This window comes from Nycticebus coucang, chromosome 10, assembly GCF_027406575.1.
Source record: "Nycticebus coucang isolate mNycCou1 chromosome 10, mNycCou1.pri, whole genome shotgun sequence".
Classification (NCBI taxonomy): Eukaryota; Metazoa; Chordata; class Mammalia; order Primates; family Lorisidae; genus Nycticebus; species Nycticebus coucang.
In genome coordinates this window covers 51,763,207-51,789,317 of record NC_069789.1, presented here as the reverse complement: position 1 = coordinate 51,789,317, position 26,111 = coordinate 51,763,207, and the positions used below count along the sequence as shown (strand labels likewise).

Below are 26,111 nucleotides of genomic sequence, written 5' to 3'. Positions count from 1 at the left end.
GACATTCATATTTATTGATAATTTCTTAAAGCAGCTTGCTTTAAAGGGGCAGCTCTTTTGTCTATCCTGCTCTTAAACTTCAAACTGTCTGTATTGTGGCAGCTGCTGGCTGGGTGGGGGATCCTTCTGTGGAGAGCACAAAACTTCTCTATACTTCAACTGGTCCAGAGGCTGTTTTACTATGTGTTTTATTACTGACTACTCCCCAGCCTGAGCTTCTTTTATCCTTTCTACTTTTCCTTTTCTTTTATTTCTTTTATTTTTTAATTAAATCATAGCTGTGTACATTAATGCGATCATGGAGCACCATACACGGTTTTATAGACCGTTTGACACATTTTCATCACACTGGTTAACATAGCCTTCCTGGCATTTTCTTAGTTATTGTGTTAAGACATTTATATTCTACATTTACTAAGTTTCACACGTACCCTTGTAAGATGGACCGTAGGTGTGATCCCACCAATCACCCTCCCTCCACCCATTCTCCCCCCTCCCTCCCCTCCCTCTCCCCCTTCCCCATATTCTTAGCTTATAACTGGGTTATAGCTTTCATATGTTTGGAGAACATTTACAGATCTAAAAATAGATCTGCCATTCAATCCTCTAATTCCTCTACTAGGTATATACCCAGAAGTCCTTTTATTTTCAGTGCTAAAGTGTTTCTCAAGCCATTCCCAGGAAACATCTTCTTCCTCTTATGGTTTTGCCAGATCAGCTCAGGGAAGCCAGATCCCCCTGCCTTGCCAAAGTACATTTAACTGGTGCAACATTGAGCCTTCTTGGTTCCACATCTCACTTTCTAATTCAGGAAAAAGTGCCGACATCATAGAAGTAGGTCACTGGAAAAATTCTCTCTTCCATGAACTTTTTTTGGGCATTTGTCCTTGGAGCAAATGTAGTGCCTAGAACACACTAGGCTTGTGGGGGTGTCCATCCCTTTTTTCCCTTGTCACATATTGGAAGAAGAGTTGTCTTGGGCCACACATTAAAGACACAAACACTGGCAAAAGCTGATGAGCAAGAAAAAATGTCCATGCAAATTTTTTACACTATCCGACACCATAGATCAGCAGAACAGTCCTCAAATGATTCATATGTGGTCCACAGGTTAGACAAGAGGCTCAGAATGTATTAAGTGGGTATCTGGGCATCTGCACAGAATACCCTCCTCCCCGACTCTACCAAGTATAGGCTATCTCAAAGAGATATGGAAATACTTGGGGGTGGTGGTGGTGGTCTGCTGTGCTGTGTGACCTACCCTTGTGCTCTGCAGTACTGTGGCTGACCCACAGCTACTGCAGTACGTTTGTGCCTTACAGTTTTGTAGATGGAGAGCTTTTTGTGTCTCTCTGTTTGTGTTTAATGTGAAGAAAGACGTGATGTGGCATGCATTAAAAGGCTCGCATAATAGGCCTGGAAAGAATTGACACCTCTTCCTAAAAGAGGGCCATATCAATTTAATGCAATGCTTGGGATGAAAACTGTTGAATTGGTATTATTGAAAAGAAAACTACTGGTGATAGAAGGAGGTCACCTGTTTAAAAAGAAAAAGCATCCAGGAGGGAAAGTCTTTGACTATTTTAATTTACGACTTACTTGTTTCTATTTAAATTTTGTATTTCTTTTTGTACCTATTTCAAATTTTGCAGCTTTCTGGGAATATATACATTTTATTGTTGGTTTTCAGTTTGATTAGTATATTATGCTTCATAAAACCATTATTTAAAAAATATTTTATTTCCTTCTTATTATTTTTTGTGTATATTTTATTTGCATCTTTCTTTCACTTTCCTCCCTCGTTCCCTCTCTTCACTTCTCCCTCACTCCTATTTTTTTTTCTTTCTCTGATCAACTGAGCCAGAAGTTTTATTAATCTTTTCAGCTTTTCACTTTGTTTCTTTTTATTTTCTAATTCCTTGATTTCTGTTCTTATCTTATTATTTCCTTTCGTATTGTTTCTTTGCATTCACTCTGTCCTTTTTTATTCCAACTTTATGAGTTGAATGCTTTATTTTTTTTAATTTTTTAATTTATTTTATTTTATTTTTTTGTAGAGACAGAGTTTCACTATACTGCCCTTGGGTAGAGTGCTGTGGCGTCAGAGTCCTATTTTGTTACTCTCAGTAGAGTGCCATGGTGTCACAGCTCACAGCAACCTCTAACTCTTGGGCTTACGTGATTCTCTTGCCTCAGCCTCCTGAGCAGCTGGGACTACAGGTGCCCACCACAACACCCGGCTATTTTTTGTTGCAGTTCGGCCGGGGCTGGGTTTGAACCCGCCACCCTCGGCATATGGGGCTGGCGCCCTACTCACTGAGCCACAGGCGTGTTGTTGTATTGAATCTGATTGTTTTTCTCAGAAGGATTTCCAGCAGAGGAATTATAAAATAAAACCACAAGAGTGTTTTCTAGGTTCTTGATAGACATGCCAAGCCCTGCCCACTCTTGAGAGGGCTATGCAAACTAACACTTTTATGGGAGAGAGCCACAATCTTTCCGTATTATTCTCAGCAAGCTGAGTATTCTTTTTTTGTAGAGACAGAGTCTCACTTTATGGCCCTCAGTAGAGTGCCATGGCATCACACAGCTCACAGCAACCTCCAACTCCTGGGCTTAAGCGATTCTCTTGCCTCAGCCTCCCGAGTAGCTGGGACTACAGGCACCCGCCACAACGCCCAGCTATTTTTTTTTTGGTTGCAGTTCAGCCGGGGCCGGGTTTGAACCCGCCACTCTCGGTATATGGGGCTGGCGCCTTACCAACTGAGCCACAGGCGCCGCCAGCTGAGTATTCTTTAATCCATCTCAAGTGTATTTGGTATATGATGTGAAATGAAGTGAAATTCTTTTCTTGCAAATAGGTAACTAAACATTATTTATTGTCTTCCCATAATAAAATACCATGCAATCTTGATCATGCACCAAATTCTTATTTACACTGTAGACTGAGAGGCTGTCTTTTCTGCTTCAGTCTCAATCAGTTCTCACAAAGGTACTGCGTGTTTTAATTATTTTTGCTATATTTGCTTAAGTATCTGGTGAAGTAAGTTATTACTTATTGATCTTTTTTTCCAGACCTTTCTTAGCTATTTTTTACCAGTTTATTCTTCTAGTTGCGTATTTAAAATTGGCCAAGTTCCAAAGAATTCTCATTAGAGTTATAATTAGCATTACAATAAACCTAGAAATTAAATTGTAAATAATTGACATTCTTAAAATACTGTGTTTTTTCATCCAGGAATATAATATGTATATATTTTTTATTTATTCAAAGCCTTCCATTACTTCCCTTCGTGAATGTTCATGGTCACCCAGGTTAGAGTGCCAAGGCATCTGTCACAGCAACCTCAAACTTCTGGATTTAAGAGGTCCTCCTGCTTCAGCCTCCTGAGTAGCTGGGACTACAGGCACTGCCACAACGCCTGCCTAATTTTTTCTATTTTTTTTTTTTTTTTTTGTAAGTAGAGATAGGGTCTTGCTCTTGCTCAGGCTGGTCTCCAACTCCAGAGCTCAGGCAGTCCTTCCACGTTGGCCTCCCAGAGTGCTAGGATTCAGGCATGGGCCACCATGCCTGGCTGGTTCATGGTCTCCTTTATAATAGGTCCTGCTAAAATTCTTCTTGAGATTATTTCTGAATCTTTTCTTTTTCTGCGTTTATGATTGGGATATTTTTCAATTAACTTTTTTAAAAAATTTTTTTAGCTGATTATTTCTAGTCTTATAGTAAAAGTATTTATTTTGGTTTATGTTTTAACAATTTATCAAATTCTCTTCTCTTCCATTGGTTTATCATTTGGCTCTCCTGGTTTTCTATTGATATTTAGCTAATCTCAGGCACAGATAATGATAATGATAATGGTTTTGCTTCATCTGTTTTGCTTTGCTAAGACATCTGGAGTAATATAATATCTGGATGTTATCTGTTTTAATTTGACTTTTGTGGAAATTTCTGTATATGTTTTTTTACCATTAGTGAAAGGTTGAACAAGATTTATTTTTTAAAATCACATTAAAGAATCCTTCTAGCCCCCTTAAATTGGCAATAAGTGATGAGTATTATCTGTTTATAAAGCGTCTATTCCTTTTTAACCTATTTTTAATTTAATGTTAATCAATATTAAATTGATTTTAATATCATCAATTTTCTGGTAGCAAATCATATGGCTTCCTAATGACGAATGTACTGTGACCACATTATTTTAAAATATATTGCTTTTTTCTAAGTTTTTTTTTTTTTAAATATTGATTTGTGAGTGAGAATGATTGGTCTGTAATTTTGTTTCATCCTCAGGTTTCAATATTGTCATTCTGTTAGCTTTATAAAACAATGAAGAAAGATTCCATTTTTTCCTATTTATGGACCTGTTTAAGTAGTACGTGTGAAATGCCTGTATCAAACTTTGATATCATTCATTTCTAAGTTTGTCTAGGCATGAAGTTTCTTGGGAGTAGATTCAATGAAAACTTTACAGTATCCTTCAGTTTAATTGGTATATTTAGGATTTTTTCCTTAAGTCAGTTTGAGCAATTCATGTCAATTTCATTGACATTTTCAAATGTATGAACACCTAGTCGTGTATCATATTCTTAAAATGTTTTGAATCTTGCATGTGTCTGTTTCTCCTCTCTTAAGAAATTTAGCAAAGATTTATCTATTTAGTAGATTTCTCTTTTTCAAGTTCTTGGACTTATTTATGAATTCTACTGGCTTTTTGTTTTCTGTGAAATTATTTTCTAATAATTACCCCACCTTCTGACTTTTCAGAGAGCCCAGGTACGCCTTCCTTTATGAAGCAGCTGTCTTCCTGAAAAGTTGCACGTTAATGACATTTTTACAAATGGATTGTGCTTTCATTTGATTTGCATTTTCATTTCACAAGTCCTTTATTTTTATTTCTTTAATCTTCAGTGACGTTCATAGAAAAATTCGCCAAGTATGTGTGGGTTGTGGCAGGTGCCTGTAGTCCCAGCTACATGGGAGGCTGAGGCAGGAGGATCGATCACCTGAACTCAGTAGTGTGAGGTTGCTGTGAGCTAAGCTGATGTCGTGGCACTCTAGCCTGGGCAGCAGAGTGAGACTGTCTCAAAAAAAAAACAACACAAAAAAAGCGCCTTTAGTGATGCGTCGTTAACATTTCTTTATATAAACTCCAGAATGCAAGAAGTCCTTGTGTAAGAGCCTTTGGTTTTTATGGTGAAAAGTATTTATTTGAATCACCACCTCCTATTTCTTTGTTATTTTATAGTAGATATTTTTAAAGTAGGATACAACTAGTATAGTTGAACACATTCACGTTCCTTTCGTTTGCTCCTGTGTAAACCCATGGCCTTCATTATACTGATCTTGGCTTATGAGAAAAGGATTCAGCAGCTGATTTGTAGATTGATTCTTCCTTTTATATTGCTCATATAGGACACTAACCTCTCAAGGGTATGGGCTTTGTTAGTTAGGAGGTAATTTTTCCCACTTACTCTTGTGATTCAAAGACTTTTGTTGCCAGATGGCTGTTAACTTTGGAGAAGCAGTGCAGGGTAGGAAAACAAAGGCTGCTGGTGCTGTCCTGGAAGAGGTGTCCTTGCCCTTGGAACCAGGTTTGCTGGGTCTGTGAAAGGACCTAAATGTATTGCCCCTGCAGGAGCCAAGGCCTGGACAGCCTGCTCTGAAGCATTCATGGTGAGTGTTGTAGCACAGCCGATTCTCCGTGCATCTGTTTGATGATGCCTCACATCGTGTTTGACCATGGTTGTCCTTGCTGCCTGTGGCCAGGGGCTTAGGAAACAGCTGAATCACTGCTTTGCTACTGAGATTCCGAGGCTCCTAGGCTACTCCTTGCACTCAGGCTGCACTGCATTCTCCTCCTGTGTTGATGCTGGTGCTTAAGGTACCCCCAAATATGGCGCTTTGGTATCGGAGAAAACAGCAGAAGCAGGAAGGTCATCCTCACCTGACCCCCACCATCATCAAACCCTCAGGTCAGAGGTGCCCTCTCTATACCCAAAGGAAAAGTGCATCCTTCTCTCTGAAGATGAAGGATCACAGAGAAGAAGCAGACCTTGCTAGCTTCCCCTCCTTTTAATACCATTAGATCATACTCTGTCCATATCTCTTTCCCATGCTGTCTACTTTTTATCAAATCTGGCATAAAAACACTTGTTTAACCATTTCTTTGGGTTTTCATTTCCTTATGAAGTCTCCTGTGTCATGTAAAACATCTATTAAATAAATTTGTGTGCGTTTCTCTTATTAATCTGTCTTTTGTTATAGGGGCCTCAGCCATGTACCTAAGAAAGGTAGAGTAAAAAGATTTTTCCCTCCCCTACCTAGGGGAATGTCAGCTCCTAGAGCAGTGGTTCTCAACCTTCCTAATGCTGTGAGCCTTTAATATAGGCTCTCACGACCACAGGTTGAGAACTGCTGTCCTAGAGAATCTGCTTTCTTACTGCTCTAACAAACCTTCTCCAATGATTTGGGGCAAGGCCTGGCTGGAGGGCAGTTGAGGCAAGGCCTAACGTTGGACCACTTAGGTCCTCAGTCCTTCTGCTCCCAGAAGGAAGCCTGCACTGGGTGTTGAATCCCACACACCAAACAGATGTGCACAGAGCTATGGCTCTCACTTGGCGTGACAGTTTCCATTTTAGTCTGGGGCCTCCTTTGCCTGTCCTAGGAGCACTAAGGATTTCTACGCAAATTGCATTCCTGGTGATCTCTCCTAAGAGACCCAGAAGTCCTCAGGTGAGTAGCAGGGCAGATGAGCTGCCCTGTTTGGAAGGTTTGAATGCCAGTTTATCCTTTTGCATCCCACTGAAGTATTTGATTGGCTTTTGCTTGGGTTATTTCTAAATCACATTTTCATTCACTGAGTGGGAAATGGGAGAGGGACAAGGAGCCCCCATGCCTCAAGGATGTCATGGAAAACCTACACCTTATCACCACCTCTATAGATTAATGTGCAGATGGATATTTGGGAGTTGCTTACCATTACATTCCCCTATCATTAGAAGCCCATCTTTTCTGATCCCCTTCGATTCTGATTTATTCCACAGTCTGCTATACCCACTACTTCCTAGAGAAATAATTAGTAGGAGCTGATTGGAGTTTTTCAAATGCATAGAAACAGCAGGACGTATACAGGATGATTGGGTGTGCCACCCCTTGACAGTGGCTTGTGTCAGTCTAGGTTGTGTGTGTGTGTGTATGTTTTCCTCTCTTCCTGATTACTGCTCTCTAATTACCCTCACCCCAGAATTAATTTCCCATCAAAATGTTGAAGGTGAATGGGGTAGGTTAGTTAGAAGCTTAAGTAAATGGGTTAGCACCACACCTGATTGGCAAGAATTAAAATGCAAATCCCCTCACTGGTAGGTAGGCAGGAGCTTTGACGGATCCTTTCATTGGAGGAAAGGAATAGGGGACTAGTAATCAGGGCCCATCAGCAGAAATTGCTTCATTTCTGTGCCCTCACACAGTTTTGTGGAGTGCTGAATTTTGGGAAATGGAACCCGTGCACTGGATGGAAGAGCTGGGTCTGCCCAGTAGCCAATCCGGTGTGATACAGAGAGCATTCCCAGGCGCTTTCTATTTAGGAGCAACCTCTTGCTTGACTGTATTTCCATTATGATGAACACTCCAGTTTTACCCATAGGGTCAGGTCAGGGATTGTACTTGGGAAGGTACAATCAGATGTTCTGAGGGCTCTTGCCCTTCATGGATAGACTTGCTGGCCAGGAGCAGGGCTCTTGCCTGTAATCCGAGCAGTCTGGGAGGCCGAGGTGCATGGATTGCTTGAGCTCAGGAATTCTAGACCAGCTTGAGCAAGAGCAGATCCTGTCTCCCTGAAAAATAAAAAAATTAGATGGGTGTTGTGGTGGCTACTTGGGAGACTGAGGCAAGAGGATCGCTTGAGCCCAGGAGTTTGAGGTTGCTGTGAACAAAGATGATGCCACGGAACTCTACCCAGAATGACAGAGTGAGACTGTCTCAAAAAAAAAAAAAAAAAAAAAAAAAATCTGCACATTCTTGTTCTCAGCTTCTACTGTCCTACATCAACTGAATTCTGCAGCTGTGAATTTTGAGCAAACTTAAGACAGTCTGAAGATGGTGATTTCCTAAGGGGTCACGAATGGATCTAAGTTTTAATTAAAACTTATAGTACTTGTTTATGACAAGAATCAGACCAAGGTAGTTTCTAGGAATTCTCCAGAGGGAGGATTTTTGGTCTAGAACTGTGCTGTCCAATACCACAGCCGTTAGCCACACATGGCTAGTGAGCACTGGAACCAAAGTAAGATGTGCTGTCAAGGAGACACGGACATTGGATTATAAAGAATTAGTAAGAAAAAGGAAATGCAAAAGAACTCATTAATAATTGTTTAATTACACTTTGGATTTATTGGGATAAATAAAATATAAAAATAATTTCACTTTTTTTTTTACTCTGTGGCTATTAGAAACTTTACAATTATGACTATGCTGCCTATTGTGTTTCTACCTGGCAGCACTGGGCAGGATTTCATTGTTCTCTGGTCTGTGTAGGATCACTTTTTCCCACTAGAGGGAGATATGTGCCAGCTTCAGGAATTCTGAGGTTGGCATGTAAACTTTGGCTGCTTTTGAACATACTCTTTTGAAAAAGAAGACAAGGGGCTCAAGTTTTTGCTTTCTTTCAATTCTGCATAATTCTGATGTTTCTGCAGGTTGCACTTTATGTGAAAGTGAAGCCAAAACAGGAAAGGGCAGAGGCAGAAAGGTTTTCAACTCTCTTTGAATTAATGAATTCAGAGATTCCTGTTCCTTTCTTGTTGAAATGAAGTCACTTGTCATTTGTTTGCTGAGTGTTCCCTTGGACTTGAGTCTGTGCGCAATGCAACACACACAACTGTGCACACGTTCACACACACCTGTATATGGGTACGCACACAATACAGCCTTCTGTGTACATGTAACAAGAAAGACCAGGGCTGTACTATAAGCACACATCTGTATAGCACTTAGAGTGCACAGCATACAATGTAGATGGGGCAGCCAGAGTTGTGCTGCACGTACCAGGCCATTATGCAACACATCTCCCTTTTCTGTTATTCCTAGGTGCGGTGTTGTCTGAAGTTTGGGGTTAGCATTGCTGTGTGCATGAATCTGCGCTTTGATCTTGCTCTGGAACCAGCATCATCTCATGATATTTTTGTTTTCTTTGCGACAGAGTCTCACTCTGTTGCCCAGAGTAGAGTTCTGTGGCATCATAGCTTGCAGCAACCTCAAACTCTTGGGCTCAAGTGATCCTCTTGCCTTAGCCTCCCAAGTAGCTGGGACTACAGGTGCCCACCACTATGCCAGGCTATTTTTAGAGACAGAGTCTCGCTCTTGCTCAAGCTGGTCTCCAACTCCTGAGCTCAAGCAATCTACCCGCCTTGGCCTCCCAGACTGGTAGGATTACAGGCGTGAGCCACCATGCCCCGCCTTCATGATTATGTTTTAATGATACCACTCTCTTTTGGTTTTCCTTCTGAGTTGTTCCTTTTTGATATCCTGTGGTTTTTGCACTTCTGTTGGTTTGATAGTCATTGATTCCTCCCTCTCCTTTTCTTATATATGCACGCTCCTTCACTTCCTGGGGCCTCTCAGCCATTCCGGCACCATTGTTACTACCTGTATGCTGAGCACTTCTAAGTCTTTATCTCCAACTGAGGGCATTTTTTTGTGAGCTGCACCCACGCCCATCCAGCTGCCTGCTGGACATCGCACAGACCTCCACATCAAGCCGCAGAGCTCCTTGTGTCCTGCATCATGGTGCTCATCAGCACTGCTGTGGTTTCTTATTCCTTGTTTGTCCATCTTCTCCAGTGTACAGTAAGCCCCAGGAGGACGAAAGCCAGGCTGATCTTGTTCTGTGTCAGCCCTAGTACAGCTCACCACGCCTGGTGATCGTGTACCCTCAAGAAGTGTTTGAATGAAGATTTTATTATATCTTTTGTTTTAATCGACTGTACTGTTTACTTTTAAACCTGCTTATTGTCATTATATGATTCCATTTTATTTTATCTTCTTAGTGTTATAAAATGTAGTTATGACCACCGTAATTTGGTGACGTGGTCTGTGTAAAAATTTTTAACAGCCTGTCTGCGTGGGGCATTTGCACCAGCCCTTCCTGTGTCTTCCCGTATTGGAAGCTCTTCTCCCCTGTGCTCCCCTCCTTTTGTGACCCCTGTTACGGGTTGAATTTCCATCAGCCCTACTATGTACTTCCAGGGACTTAGGTCACAGAGCACTGGAAAGAAAGGTCTGGGAGTGTGGCCTGTTTCCATGCTTGCAGCTCAGCCCACAGACTTCTTTTCCAGGACCTAGTCCAGTCCTTGTAGTCATTTTGCTATTCAGCCAACCCAGTTTTGTTTAGATTTGTGACTAATGGAGACTGTTTTTCTTGTCAGAACATGAAGAGGAACTGGATCGAGAATTTGAGCTGGAGACTGATGCTTTATTTGGAGGATTAAAGAAGGTATAAGTAGATGAATGATAAACCTCAGTTTTCACAGTCAAAACCTCAGTTTTGATTTTAATATATTGCATCTCTTTTGTATTTGAATTGATCCATGTATTGCATTTATCAACAATCTGGAATTATGTGCCTTTTCTGCTGTAGAGCTGTGGGTATGCTATACTGGAGAAGGTAAATCTATTAGCATCAATTGTGGCCTCTGATGCTCTTTATGCCAACTGTTGACACCTTCCTTCTGGCCCCTTGGCACTGCTGGCCATCCACATTGCTGCAGAGCATGCTGGGAACTTCTGTCCCATCTCCCCCCTGCTGGGGCAGGGGCTGGCTATAGCTCATTTTGCTGCTTCAGTAGCAGGCCAGGGTAGCCACTGTTCTGTTACCTACCTGAGTCCTGCCTGATTTGACAGGTAGCACTTCTGTCCTAGAGTTTGTTGTGGGCCAGTACCAAATCCTTCTCTGCCAGATGAGAAATACCAGACTACTTTTTTCTCCCGCAACAACCCCTTTGCCTTTGAGGCTGGGGTTCTTCTCCTTCATCCCCTTTCAGTTTCTCAGGACCCCATTTCAGTTATGATTTGGACCACAGAGGGCCAGCTCATGGTCTGGGGTTCAGGTCAAGGTTAAATAATCTATGTATTAGTTTTTCCAAGTATTTCAATATATTTTAAAAATATCAAAGCATTTTTAAATTTTCTTTCTCTCTCTCTTTTTTTAAAGTATTTTTATCTGTGTAATGTACCAAAACTATTGTAAGTAAATGAGCTTTTATGCACTGGCTTGGGACATACAGTTTGCATTCCAGGTTCTAAACATTCTTCTTGCAAATGAACTTGTGGAAGACAATTCCTTTCCAAACTGGGCACTGCCATTACTGGTGTTTTCCTACTTCCATAATTGTAGATCTTGCTTAGAATTGTAACAAATTTACTTAAGTTTACCTTTTTATTTGCTAGGGTAATCTGTCCCTTTTCCTAGCTCTGTATGGAGACCCTGTGCTAGATATAAGGCCAGCATTGGTCTGGGACTATGACGAGTGTCTTGCCCTGTGTTGGGTGCTTTTTCTGGCCTTTATTGTTTTACCTACTAGATACTTCCACGAAAAGTTAGATGTAAATCAAATTTTCATTCCTAACATTCTTGGCTAGATATTTCTTATTTAAATAAGTCTTTCTGAGGATTGTTAATAAGAAGGTAAGGGGGTAGAAATGTGTCCACTTGAGAGAGAAAGACATTTGGGAAGCTTTCTGTTGCACTAGAATTTGAGATGTAGCAGAAGACAGCCCTTGTGAAATGTCTTTGAGCTACTCTTTAGAAATATAACACTATCGGATCTCTTACAACAGAAAAAGAAAATGGTTATTTTTTTTTCCTTTTAGAATCAAAATTCAGGCATTTCAGGTAACATTGAAAATACAGAATTGTTTGCCAGAGCAAAAATAAGCAAACACGTTTTAGGGGCTTAGCAGAAGAGAAACAGTTGCGAAGTAGTGTGAGAACCTGAACGCAGGGTCAGGTCCCTGCTAGCCTTGGAGCTACCATAGAGGTCATTGCCAAGGGCAGGCTTGGCCCAGCAGTGTGTTGCTGCTTCTAGACAAAAGAGCATGTTTTCACTGACTTCCTGGCTTTTGTCACTCCATCACGTCCAGCTTCGTGACTCCCTGCTAGGAGTGACAGAGATATGGGGAGACAACTTCTCAACATCCTCCACGCAGCCCTCGGGACAGGGCTTGGGGCTGGAGTGCTGGTGTTCAGGCCAATCCGCCTTTGTGGAAAAGTACACAAGGCGCAGTTATATCCCCTTGGAGCTCCGAACATTCAGTCTTTTGCCATTCTGATCAATCTCTGTCCCTCCCTCTGTCCATCTGACCATCCATCCACATATCTACCCAGTGAGCGCCTCTCATTTTCTCCATCTCATTACCTTGTATATGGGGTACGTGGCGTAGAGTCTAGAGTTGAGAGAGAAAATGATGAGTCTTGGTGATATCCAACAGATGAGGGAATTGGTACTGTGTCCTTTGGTTCTGGACACTCCTTACTGAATATTCCCCTTCTTGGAGGCTATAGGAGGTGGCAAGCAAATACTACTTTGGTCCAAATCCTAATTCAAAAGAAGGTATTAGGTATAAATAGAAACTGTGAACTTTAGAAGGAACCCTGTGTTTTCTGGCCAATCTGTTCCTTGAATGCTAGTGTGCAGCCGGGCATGGTAAACCTCAGCCACACTGACATTCTAGGTCAGATGGCGGCTGTGGGAAGTTGCTGTGAACATTGCAGAATGATTAGTAGCTTCCCGGGGCTCTCCTAGTAGATGCCAGCAGCATCTCCCCAACCCAGGACGTCTCCGTAAGCAGAAATACCACCAGGCATTGCCAAATCTCCTTAGCGGGTAAAATCACCCACTCTTAAGAATAGCTGGTCTATAGTGATGTGTAAGGACTTTGCCCCCACTCTCTCATCATGCCGATTTGCTTTTCTGACCTTTGTTCATCCTCTTTTCTCTTCTGGATTGTGCCTGACCCCTTCCTCGTCTGGCCCTGACTCCCTGTTGTGGAAGAATAACCTTAACCTCCAAGTAGGGCTTTGTGCTCCTAGTTCCTAACACTCCGCTGCCTCTCACTTCCTGCCACAAAAACGGCTTTCACTGAGTGTGTCTCTGTGTTCAAGTCCATATTGAGCGCTAGGGACAGTGCTGATCCAGACAAAGTGCCTATCCTAGAGTCTCCCAGTGGGAACAGGTTGGTAGTAAATAAATGAATGAACATAACAGCTACAGATTGAGTTAAATGCCATGAAGGTGATATGAACAGCGCAATGTGATGGTAATACTTAGGATCATCTCGTGTATCCTATTTTGACAAATTTACTTATAAAATGTTTACTTGTATCACCCATGCCTTACTAGATTGTGAGTCCCAGAAGCACAAGGCTGGGATTTAATCAGTATCTTCAATGCCTAGAACAGAGGAGGTGAGTATTTGATTGAATTCAACAGCCGGGGAGCGTGAGCAAAATTGTGCCCGTTGCAGCACAGAAGTAAAACACACCAGGTCTAAGCGCATCTAGCAGATGTGCAGGCTGATGCCAAGTGGACCGTGTTTACAGTGGGTGGACAGAGAGAGACCTTGTAAGCACAAACGGTCGCCAACTGCTCCTGGGAGGAGGAGAGTGACCTTCACTCAGGCTCCAAAGAATGGGCAGGGTCTGGTGAGGTCCTCAGGAGAGGAGGAGATGCTGTCCCAGGGGGCATTCCTGTGATGAGAAAAGAGAAGGATGGATTAGGGAGATGGCCGCTCAAAGCGAAACTTCATTTAGGACAGAAAAATGGAGCGGGGCCTGACCATGGTCCTCTAATTTTTGATGGTGTTAGGGTTTGGAGGATTATAGCCCAAATCAGGAGTGCATTGGAGTTTTATTATTTCTTTGGGATAATGCTGATTGTTCTCGCTGAAACACCAGATGTGGTGTGGAGCTTGTGTAGTTGTGACCGTCAGGGGCTGATGTGTGTAGCTGACATGTGCTTCCTGCATCCTGTTTTATAGCATCTGCTGTCCTCAGCTCTCAGAGCAAGTGTTTCCCTGCACAGGCACCGGGGGCCTCCTGCGGTGATTGTGTGCGGAGTCCACGTGTGACAGGATGGGGCCACCCATCTCTTGCTTCTCTTCTCTCTAGGGGATTCAGGGAGGGAAGAGAAATGTTTCAGTGCCTGTGTTGCTTGCTCGAGGTAGTAAATGGGTTTCTAGGCTGTAGGTTCTGAGTGAAATTGATACCAGTGAAGCTCCATGTTGGGTTGTAGTGCCATTAACTATTTTGCCTTTTATTTTTGAGTCAAGGTACTTGACATAGAGCACAGTTTGGGAGATAGATGGACTTGAGTTTGAATGTAACTTTGCTACATCTGGGAAAATCATTTACCTCCTCTGAGCCTTTTTCATTATCTGGGTTATGGCAACGAGAGGTGATGGGCAGAAGACATCCGGCACGTGTGTGCTCAGCACAGAATACACACTCAATACATGTTATGTGGTTATTGTTATTTTTTTCTTTAGTGGATGAATATTGCCTTGCTTTAGCAGTAAGAGTCCCTGATTCCCCCTCCGTGGTAAGGAGGTGTGTTCTTCAGAAAGACATTTATAATAGAAAGGGATTGCTACTGACAGGAGCTCTCAGACTCCTAAAGCATTGTGAAGAGTGTTAAAAGTTTCATTTTTCCCCTCTTCTTTCCTGCCACATTTTCCCGTGATAGGTTTCTAGAACTGAAGTATACCTATAAATAAGCCATTCTTTCAGAAGTAAATTCAGGCAGGACCTTACAGTGCCCGTGTGAAGGCTGAGGAAGAGTGGACAAGGGCAGAATGGGAAGCTTGAATCCAATCATGTCTTTGCACGCAGAGGGAGAAGAGGTACTTTTCTTAAACAAAGACATGATTTTTAGCCACTCAAGCTTTGCCCGTAAAGATTTTAAGATTTAACTTATTTATAAATGCCTCTGCATTTCAGTACTTGAGGAAAACAACAAGCTCCATCTTGTTTCATTTAACAAATATTCACTGAGCTCCTACAGTGTGAGAGGCTTCCAGGCCATGTGCTGGGGCCTCCATGACGTTCCAGGCTGCCTTTGTCTTCACTCGGCCCTGACTGGGGGGACGGTGAGGTCAGTGAGGCTGTAGAAAATGGACCCTTGACTCAGAGGGACTGAAGCAGAGGTGCTGACAGGGAGACAGGGAAAGTCAGTGAAGGGAATAGCATGCCTGAGGACTTGGATTTGAGAGAGAGTAATTCAACTTGGCTGGAAGGCTGAGTGTAAGGAGACAGGGTCGTAAAGGCCATTGGGTGCCATGTGAGGAGTCTGGACTTTATCCAGAGGGTAGGGGACAATCATTGAAGGGTGTCAGTTGTCATTTCTTTTGTGGACTCTTTCCAGAGCCCTCTGATTTCCTTGCCATGCCCACCGTCCATCTCTCTCTCTCACACACACAAACACTTGATCTATTAGTTTTGTAGGAGTAAACCCTGGGTCCTAACTTTACCTTACTTCCCTTTGGCTTTTTCAAAGACTTTTAAAATGAAACAAATAATAATTACTATGAATTCACAGATACGAAAGAGAGAGGCAAGCAGAACAGGTTAGTTGGTGGCTGAGAGTGATGAGAAAAGGAACTTTGACATTTATCAGTTGCAGATCCTTATTTTTACATAAGGCAGAGGGCTACAAGTCTCGTTCCTGTCCTCTCTATGCAATCACTGCCATCTCACTCTTTCCTAACTATCTGCAAACCTTCTACATACTAGAAAGAAAATCTAGCAGGGATGAGACAAGATAAGTGACAGGTAAAGTTTGGGTTACTGAGAGGGAAGCAAACCCTGTCCTAGGCTCATTTGTGAACCTTCTTTCTGTCGCTAATCCTTGGGTTTCTTGCCCCTTCCTTTTGGAGACGCTTCAGTCCACATTCTCTTTGCCTGGAGGGGCTGGCATGGGACCCAAGAATCTGCCTCAGCTGAGCTGAAGGAGTAAAGCTGTATAAAATAAAATCCAATTTTCTGCTATTAAGGGCAGGCTGAAAATTCACATGCACAGCCAAACCACTTAGTAACCTGCTCCTGGCAGGTGGAGGGAGGAGGGCTATGACAGAAATGCAGTAATCAACTTTGAGGGGCCGTGGCTTAATGAAAATCAGGTAAGGTCTAACCTTTATAAACTTACCAGAGTTCAGACACAAGAAAGAAAGCAAATATTGACAGGAGACCAGTGTTCTTCCGCAAGAAGTCCTCGACCAGATAGGCATGTTCACCTCAATCCAGCTATTAAAATTCTACTAATGTGTCCGGGAGCTGGATGTCAGGGAAAGACAATACACCATTTGGAATGGTGAGAAATTTCTTAGCCACAAATTCAGTCAGTTTATGAGTAAGTGTCTGCTTACTACTGGCTTTGTGGTCTGGGCTGTAATAATCACTGTGGGTTAAGGAAAATAACAGGTATTTTTTTCTCTTCAGAAGAGTTTTAAAGAAGAGTTTATACTGTGATAATGCCAAGCTGACATATAGCTTTAAAAGGAGTGATGCTCAAAGTACACAATCAGGGCCATGGGCATTAATCAACCTGAGCAAACACAGCGATGTATAGCCAGGACATTGGCCTTACTTCTTATTTGTGTATCCTGTCTGAAAGCTGGCCCTGGCATGACATTTAACAAAGTGTTTCTGTATGGGTAATTATCCCTGCCAAAAATTGCTGGGAGAGTTTCTAACCTTGTAATGACCAAGGAATGTTCCCTGGAGGCAGTGCCTTTGAGCTGAGCCTTGAACAGAATCTGTATTGTGTTTTGAACTGACCCAAACTGTTTGGTTGTTTAACAAAAGTCAAATTCTTTGGCTTTACTCTTGGTAGCTTCTGGCAGTAGGAGGTGGGTAGGAGTTTTTCAATGTCTTCTCTCCCGCAACTTTGCTCCCACGTGGTATGTTATGGTGAAAGAGTATAGATCTGAATTCTCTGCATGCAAAAACGTAATAAATGTAGGTAGGCAGGTGCAAAACTCATCACTGAACTGGTTCCTAAAAGCTCATGAAGCCTCTATTGTCTGCCTGTATGTACTTCAACAAGCATCTTACAGAAGGGTTCATTCTGAGGCTGATGTAATTATATTCTGCTGGCTGAAACAGCCTCCTTCCCTCCCTTGCCCCCTTCTAGTCTAATTAGAGGATAGAGTCTTATTAGGTGAAGGGACTTAGACCAAAAGAGTGTTAAACCTAGGATGGTTTGGGTTCTGGGCTCCAGAGATTATCATGCTTCATTCTTACAAGGGTATCAGAGCCTGAGAAAAATTTGAACTCACTAAATGTTGAGTACCACTCGTTTAACTGGTGAAATATTTCTTTCTAATATTACTTGTGCTAGTAAAGTCTCATAGCTTCAGATACGATCTTGGAATTATTTGGATTGTAGCCGTGTCTTGGACGTGGATTTCAGATTAGGATCCTTCAAATGCTAACTCACTCATTTGGATACTTTCAATGTTCAAAACTGTCCTTAGGAGGTGAATTAAAGTTAATTTACAGGCAAATATCCTATATAAATGCTCTAACAGGCTTCAGAGAGAAGAGGGGAGGGATTATCCTGGCAGGTTGAATAGTGGCTTGAACCTAAAATTTGGAGGGGAAGTATCTGGAATCGAGGAGGAGGGAAACATTTCCTTCTCTGAGTACATCCCTGAAAGTGGTGCCTGTCAGCATTCTTAAAAAGGTTATTACCTTTTAAAATCATGACATGACAGTTGATAATGTCTCTGCTAAAAAGAAATTAGGAGGAGCAGCAAGGTAAGAGAGAGCTCAGGGGGCACGTGGCAGATGTGAAGGGGGTGACTGTGTGAAGAGCTGACTGACGCCCCTTTCAGGGATGACAAGTAGCTGCTGAGAAGTTTGAGATGGATGAAGGTTATTTTACCATAATTTTGCTCTTAGATTTCATGAAAGCAAAGCTTAGATCAAGTTTTTACCTACCATGTATTAGTCAAGTAAAAATTAACTTATACTATACCAAGCTGCTCTATAAGATTCCTAAAGACCTTCACAAAGAACTTGGCGTGGAAGGTTAGGTTTCAAACAGGCATAACTCCATTCATTACTACACTAGTAAGTCAGATTTCCATCCGCTGATTAGCAGAACCTTCTAGCCACAATCTTGATTGTGAACTGGCTCTGTTTGTACTTTGCTTTCTCTTTAAAAAAGTTTTTCTTTCATTGTAACTGGGTAACAAACCTTACTAAAGCAAGGCCTTCAAAAAATTGGTCAAAACCTTAAATGTTTCTCTTCATGATAGATTTCTCCAATCAGAAGATAAACCAGAGTCTGTTGTGTGTTCATATAACTCATTACTCCTATAACGGCAACTCCTAGTTCCCTGATGGTGGCTTCCTTGCAAACATTCCCCTACCCCCCTGACCCCACCCCTGAGAGCTATTTATTGCCTAGAGTTTACACAAAGAATTCTGTAAGTGAACTTCCCAAGGTTAGAAATGTCTAGTCGAAAGAAATATTCTTTTAAGCCTCAGAGGATTGTACTATATGCCGGGTACTATGGGTATGCAAATGAGCAGTCTAGTCGTCAACTTTTATATTCCACAAACCATAGTGCTCCTGGGCGTCTCCGGAGCCGCCTTTAGGGGACAAAGGAGAGGTCTTCAGATGCGTTCTAAGTCCTGGTTCTACCACAGAATCTTGTTTGATCCCTTTCGTATAAGATATTGGAACTTCAAACAAACAAAAAGATACTGGGATTTCAGTGTGATTTCTTTTCTTTAATTTTTTTTTTAAATAGTTATATGCTCATAGGAAATTGCAACAATAGTGCTGAATGGTCTTGTGTACCTCCACCTAGATTCTTCAGTGGGGAGTCTTTTGTGATACAGTGAACTCTGAAACCTGGGAGTTTATTACAGACCTTATTCAGATTCCACCAGTTTTACAGACACTTCTTTGTGTGTATATAGTTGTATGCAGTTTTATCACATGTAATCACCTACCTTATGAAGATACAGAACATCAAAGAACTACTTTCTGCTGACCCTTTATAGTCATATTCACCCTCTAACCCCTGGAAAGCATCATCTGACCGTGTGTGCCCACGTGTGTGTGTATGTGTGTGTGTGAGACAGAGAGACACACACACACACATATTTAGGATTGCTGTATCTTCTTGCCAAGATTGGTCTTTTTATCTCTCTGTAATGACCCTTTTTGATGCTGGTGGTTGAAGTCTACTTTATCTGATATTAATATAGTAATTCATGTTGTCTTTGGATTAATGTTTGCACAATGTATCTTTTTCCTTCCTTTTACTCTCTGTCTACCCCTATGGTTATATATTTTTTTTATTAAATCATAACTGTGTACATTAATGTGATCATGGGGCACCATACACTGGTTTTATAGACCATTTGACATATTTTCATCAAATTAGTTAACATAGCCTTCCTGGCATTTTCTTAGTTAGTGTGTTAAGACATTTATATTCTACATTTACTAAGTTTCACATGTACCCTTGTAAGATGCACCATAAGTGTAATCCCACCAATCACCCTCCGTCCGCCCAACCTCCCCCTATTGTTATATTTAGAGAGTATTTCTTGTAGGCAGCATAAAGTTGGGTCATTTCATTCTGCCACACTCTCTCTTTTAATTGCTATATTTAATTTGATTAGGGTTCATTTGACTTCTTGAAACTATAGGTTTATGCTCTTTGCCATCTTTGGGGAATTTTTTGTCATTATTTCTTTGACTTTTTTCAGCCTCACATTTTTTTTTTCTTCTTTCCTTCTGGAAAATTTAATGACTCAAATATTACATCTTTTGTTATTATACCAAAGGTCTCTGAGGCTCTATTTAGTTTTTCAGTCTACTTTTTCTCTCTATTCAGATCATGTGTGTTTAGGTTCAATAATTTGTATGTAATCGACTTCCGCAATTAAGCCCATCTAGTGAGTTCATTTGATTACTTTTGTTTTGTTTATTGTCCTTCCTCAAGTCCTGAGATCCCCAGCCAGTCTGTGCTCTTCTATTCACCTTTAGAATCATCTTATGTTTGTTTCATATGCTGTGTGTATGTCTGCTTTTAGCTGTCTATAGTGAGAAAGGCAGGGAGAAATATGCTTGTTTTACCTTTCCTGGAACCAGAAGTCTGTGTCGATGTGTTTGAAAGTAAATTTTAGGCATCACGAAAAGATAAATCATTTTATTAACACACAAATAAGTTTCTGAAGAGAGAAGTTTGAAGCAGAGGGCAGTGGTGGTGGTGGAGGATGCTGTGGCAGTGTGCCCTGAGGATGTGGGGAGCTTTGGTTCTTATTCTTGTTTGCCTTCCAGGCACCACAGTGTTTTGACCATGCTCAGGGATGCTTTGTGGGGTGGGTAGGGTGGCTCTCTTGGACAGTTTGGATAGCTAATGGGAAAATGGGACTCATTTAAAAGATGGGTGGGAGTATCTTCAGAGCTCATATGGCTTACTTCTCTGGTCTTTGATGCAGTGTGTAAAATTCAAGGAGAAAGATGATATCTGGAATTATGAAACGTTCCCTCCTCTCCCCTTGGGTGGATGGCAAAAATGTTAGTTTTTTTCTTTTTCTCTCTAACTCTCTTTCTGTGTCTCAAAAAAAAAGAAAAGTCTCACTCTGTCACCCTGGGTAGAGTGCAGTGGCATCATTGTGGCTCACGGCAACATCAAACTCCTGGGCTCATGTGATCCTTCTGCTTCGGCTTCCCAAGTAGCAAGTAGCTGGGACTACAGGTGTGTGCTACCACACCTGGCTAAGTTTTCTATTTTTTTTTTTTTTTTGTAGAGACAGAGTCTCACTGTACCGCCCTCGGGTAGAGTGCCGTGGCATCACACAGCTCACAGCAACCTCTAACTCTTGGGCTTCCGCGATTCTCTTGCCTCAGCCTCCCGAGCAGCTGGGACTACAGGCGCCCGCCACAACGCCCGGCTATTTTTTTTTTTGTTGTTGTTGCAGTTTGGCCTGGGCTGGGCTTGAACCCATCACCCTCGGCATATGGGGCCGGCGCCCTACTCACTGAGCCATAGGCGCTGCCCTAAGTTTTCTATTTTTAGTGGCGGTGGGGAGGGGGATCTCACTCTTGTTCAGGCTGGTCTCAAACTCCTCCTGCCTCAGCTGTCCACAGTGCTAGAATTAGAGGGGTGAGCCATTGCACCAGCCACTCTTTCTTAGCCTTTTGCTTTGGGGATCTCTAGTGTTTTGGGACTCCATCTAGAGTGTCAGTTTGCTAGTGCTTGTCCACTGTATAAACCAGTAGGTATAAATTAGTTTTCTTGAATGTGTGAAGAATTCCTAAACAGAAAGCAAATTCTCTGAGTGTGAGGGCCATTTTATGGGACTGTGGCCCCCAATCGGCTGGGGATCTTTTTTCCTCCATGTTACTGTGACTTGCTTTGTCTGGGGGAGTGACACTACTGGGGTGTAGGACTTATTAGCACAATTTGGAGTGGACAAGTCCTTAGTTCATATAATTTGCTGTGTAGTCATCCTGTTCATTACATTTTTTGGTCATGATCCCTATCTTGGTTATCAGCCTCATTCATTGTTTACAGCTCTTTTTTTCATATACCATCTAGAAAACATGGTTAGTGGTTTTCCAGTTTGAGCAGTATGGGGATAAGAATATAGTTTTTGTACCTTTGACTTCATGCTGGAATTTAATATTTCTTTTTCAATACGTGATTCCTTCATTTTTAGCTGTAGGGAGGGTGAAGGAATATGGAAAAAATAGGGCAGAGGAGCAGATTGTATCCATGTTACATCAAGGATATGCATAATCTTGCCTAGTCCAGAGCGACTTTTAGGAAATAGGGAGGTAGAGAGTTGGAAACAGAGGTTGTTACTGAGCTTTAGGCGGATAGTTGTCTTGAAGATATTCACAGAGTTTACCCATGTGAATTTGGTCTTCATGATTTAATTAAGTCATTTTAAGAGGCTTTCTCTTTTCTTTTGTTCACAAACACTTGCTCTCTCCCCTGGACCACTTTGCCTGGTTCGGGTGGTGAGGAGTGGTGAAGGCTCTGGGGGTCACAGTAGCACAGTGAGTGTGCGCCTGTGATGTCGGCAGCATTCCCGCCCTTGAAAGCATCTTCCCACCTACGCAGGGTAGTGAAGATGTTTCAGCAGAGACTTTGTTATTTACAGGAAAAAATAAGTTTTGATAATGGAAGCATTTTATCCTTAAGGACATGTTGATGGGGAGGGAGTGTTGTCTCAACATTGTAAGCAGGAAAATGATTGTGTTCAAATTATTTTAGAAATAGCAAACCAGCTGTTTAAAGACAAAGAAAACTCTTGCTATAAGTGCTGAATGAATCCTTAGTCTGAGTTCATCCAGAGAGCAGTGCCTCTTCTGTGCAGAATTCCTGCAACATTATTCTCCTTTCGTGGTTTTTATCTGAACATCTATGGGCCATTCAGGTGAGTTTGCTGCCTTTAATGTGAAGGAAAACATTTATGATTTCAAGAACCTTATGGAGGTTTTCTCTGATCACAGAACTATTCCTCAGTGTAACTGGGAATAGTGGTCTCAAATAACAAGCAACTAATGCTATTTAGGAAATAGATATGCAGAAATGCCCAGTACTATATTTCTATTGTATTTTGTTTTTATAACATACAGGAAATAAGAATAAGGAAAATAGTAAATATATTTACTTTTCTACTCACTTTTCTCTATCTGAAAGAAAAAGAGGTATGATAAGAAAACATTTAGACTAGTGGGTAGGGTAGGTAATTTTCTGTTTGTTTGTTTACTTTCTTTTTTTTTTTTTATTGTTGGGGATTCATTGAGGGTACAATAAGCCAGGTTACACTGATTGCAATTGTTAGGTAAAGTCCCTCTTGCAATCATGTCTTGCCCCCATAAAGTGTGACACACACCAAGGTGTTTGTTTACTTTCTTAATGATATACAGTAGAACCTTCGTAGGTTCTACTGATCACCTCGCTGTATTGACCCCCTCCTTAAATTGACCTAATCGTCATAGATCAGACATGCACCTCATGTGTGTAGCAGTATAGCAGGCCTAGTTCTTTGTGCTGACCACCTCCAGTCCCTTGGGTGGTCAATTTACAGAGATTCTACTGTATAATAGTTGTACCTATTTGGGGAGTATATATGACATTTCTATACCTGTATACAATGTCTAATGACCAAATCAGGATAATTGGGACCTCCGTCATTTCAAACATTTACATTCGTGTTGTGAATGTGTAAATGTTACAGATTTTTTGGTTTTGAAATAATAGATGCATTTGTGAGTGCATCCTAACATAAACACTGTTTTCATTATCTGGTTCTCGAATGCTCATTCATTTTCCTCTGTTGAATATTAATTTCAAAATAGTGTTCTTCCAAGTCAGTTATTTTCATAATGCTTCTATCCTAACATGAGAGCTGGATTCTCGTCATCATGATGTGTTAATCCACGTTCTACTGCAGATGACAGAATCCACTCTAAAATGGGAGAGACTTATTGAAGGGATTTAAGGATGTGTTTCAGAAGAGTTGAAAGGCCGGTGCAAGCAGGCACTAAGGGAGCTTCTCGGAACAATTCCCAGATTCACTTCACAGAACTGCTGCAGGTGCTCAGCTCCTCCTTGACAGCCTAGGGCTGTGGTGCACTTACCAAAATTGCCTCCTGAGGATGCTTCAGTCACCTGAGGACTGACTGGACCCCTGAAGTCTCCCCCATGACTGCTGCAGAACAGAGGGCCTCTGCCACCATTCCTTCAGAGATGTCCCAGCCCATACAGGGCTGACTAACCTGTGCCCCAGGCCCACACTGATTTTGTGAAGACTTTGTAGCTTATGTGGTGTCAGATATCATGAAAAGCAGGCTAATAAGCTTTTGTTAGTGTTGTGTATTTACAGTGTGCCTAAGACAATCCTTATTTTCCAATGTGTAGCAGGAAAAAAAGGTTGGACACCAATGCTATATTGTATTTTGCCTTCAAAGTCATAGTGTGTATGTTTGTTCTTCAGGAGTCAGGGCATTTTAGGGGTACCAGTTGCAAGGAGTTGTGGAACATGAAGTTAGCAGCCTTCTACTGGCTAATGTACAGGAGGTCCCACTAGGAGGGATTTGGAGAGCCATGACTTTGCAAATCACTCTGCCATATGGAGCAGGTATTTTCTTTAGAGGAGGTGAAGATGGCTGCTTCCCCAGGGCCTTTCCGCTGTGGCAGCTTTCCTGAACGCTGGCCCTTCCATGTGAATCCCCTTCTCTTTGAATCCACAGGCTTTCCTTTCTTTTGACTGGAGTTGGGATCTTCAACTTGCTCATATTTCACCATCGGGTGCCTCTGTTTCAGGTGGTGCAGCTTGAAAGCTTCCGGATTCGTGTTTCTGAGTCTATCAAAGCAAAAACGGAGTTTCTTTGTTTACTTACGAAACATGCACATAGTACTTAATACATTTCAGGCATGACTCCCAGTATTTCCCAGACTTTAATTTATGTAATTAAAGTGTGAACTAAGTCCTTCACTGTAATAGTTCTCTATTTTGCCCATATCTCTAGCAGCGGTTCTCAACCTGTGGGTGTGACCCCTTTGTAACAATGAAAATACATTGGGGCATTAGGAAGGTTGAGAACCCCTGATAGAAGAAGAAGATTTGCAGCAGCTGCAAGATTTTCCTGGCCAGCAAAGACTAATTGATGTGCTGCCATGAGCCTCTCCCATGAGAGGGAGCATCTGCTCCACCTGTGCATGTGGACGTCTGTGCAAAGTATCTCAAATGCTGTCCACAGGTACAGTAAAGCAGATCCTGACAGGGGATCTGAGTTGAGGAGGAGCTAGTAGACTTGGTGTAGCCAATGTGGCTGCAGGATGAACTTCTCTTTTTACTTGGGGCATCTTGATGGTTGCCTTGGCATTTGGTAATTTAAACATTTTAATCTCTTGACCTGGCCTTATTAGCCACATGTCCATGTTGTCTTTGGCTGGAAAATAGGCTTCAAGTCCATGGTTTAATTCAGGATTATCTAGTTAATTCAAGAAAAATAACAGAATCAGAATCTTAGCCCTCCCCCCTGTGGTAACAATGCAGTTGCCCAGCTAAGAGGCTGGGAGTAAGTTATAATCTGCGAGCTGTAAGGGTGATGAGAATTCAAGGCTGGGAGGAGGAAAGATTTACTAAGCAGTGAGTTAATAGTGTAAGTCTTCTTTTGCCAGGAATTTTTTCGTGTAACCTTCTGCCTTGGTCACATAGGGGTGTGAGGAGGGGAGATCATTCCCCCTCTCTAAAGGCGGACATTCAGCCAGGACTCAATCTATGGGTGGGTGATCACCACTTTCTTAGTATTTCTTTCCGTTAGCCTGGGAAATAACTATTTTTCCTACTCTTCTGAAAAGAATCTTAGACATTGTGCTAATTCAGCCCTTCATTTTACAAACAAGGAAATTCAAGTCCAGATAGTCAAGTTGCCCGAGTTTAAACAGGGGCAGAAGTGGGGCTAGAACTGAGGCTGCCTGGTTTCTCTGCTTCCTCGCACTTGCCTTACCATTTGGAAGGCTGACTGGATGTCGTGTGTCTATAATACAGATTTAAGTCAAGGCTCTTGCTCGTAGGAAACTTACTAATTTTCCCCTTGAGAGAAGATACATGAATAAAAATGGTATAATAAATATGATAGGCAGTACAATGAAAGTCCCAGGTCCACCTGGGAGGTGGGGCTGTGAAGGTGTCACTCTTGAGCTGACATTTGGACTGTACCAGTGATTGAGCACTTATCTTGTACTCACTATGCTGGCTTTGTGGTTATGAGGCATGAATGAGGTGCCCTCTAGAATGGAGATTACTTGGTCACATGGTGTTGTGCGTGTGGAGAGAGGAGCAGTCCAGGTAGAGGGACCAGCACAGTTAGAAACATCTTAGAAAAGACTTTTTTCTTTGACATGAAACAGGACTTGGTTTGAAACCCAACTCTGCCTCTGAGTAGGTTTGGGCAAATAAATTGCTTTTTTGACCTCTTGGTAACTTGTCTATAACATGGAGTTGACAAAACAAAAACAAAACTACTTTATTTCAACTATGTAATCTTCCAGAAAAGGCAAAACTATGGAGACA

At 41.9% G+C, this 26,111-nt stretch overlaps 1 protein-coding gene across 1 annotated transcript in view; it reads left to right on the top strand.

Moving 5' to 3' along the window:
- HHAT (hedgehog acyltransferase) overlaps positions 1 to 26,111 on the top strand; it is a 387,319-nt gene that overhangs the window by 5,015 nt on the left and 356,193 nt on the right. Inside the window, exon 2 of the mRNA XM_053607789.1 lies at positions 10,423 to 10,490. Within this exon, the coding sequence (XP_053463764.1) occupies positions 10,423 to 10,490 (68 nt within the window). The remainder of the gene's footprint in view (positions 1 to 10,422; positions 10,491 to 26,111) is intronic.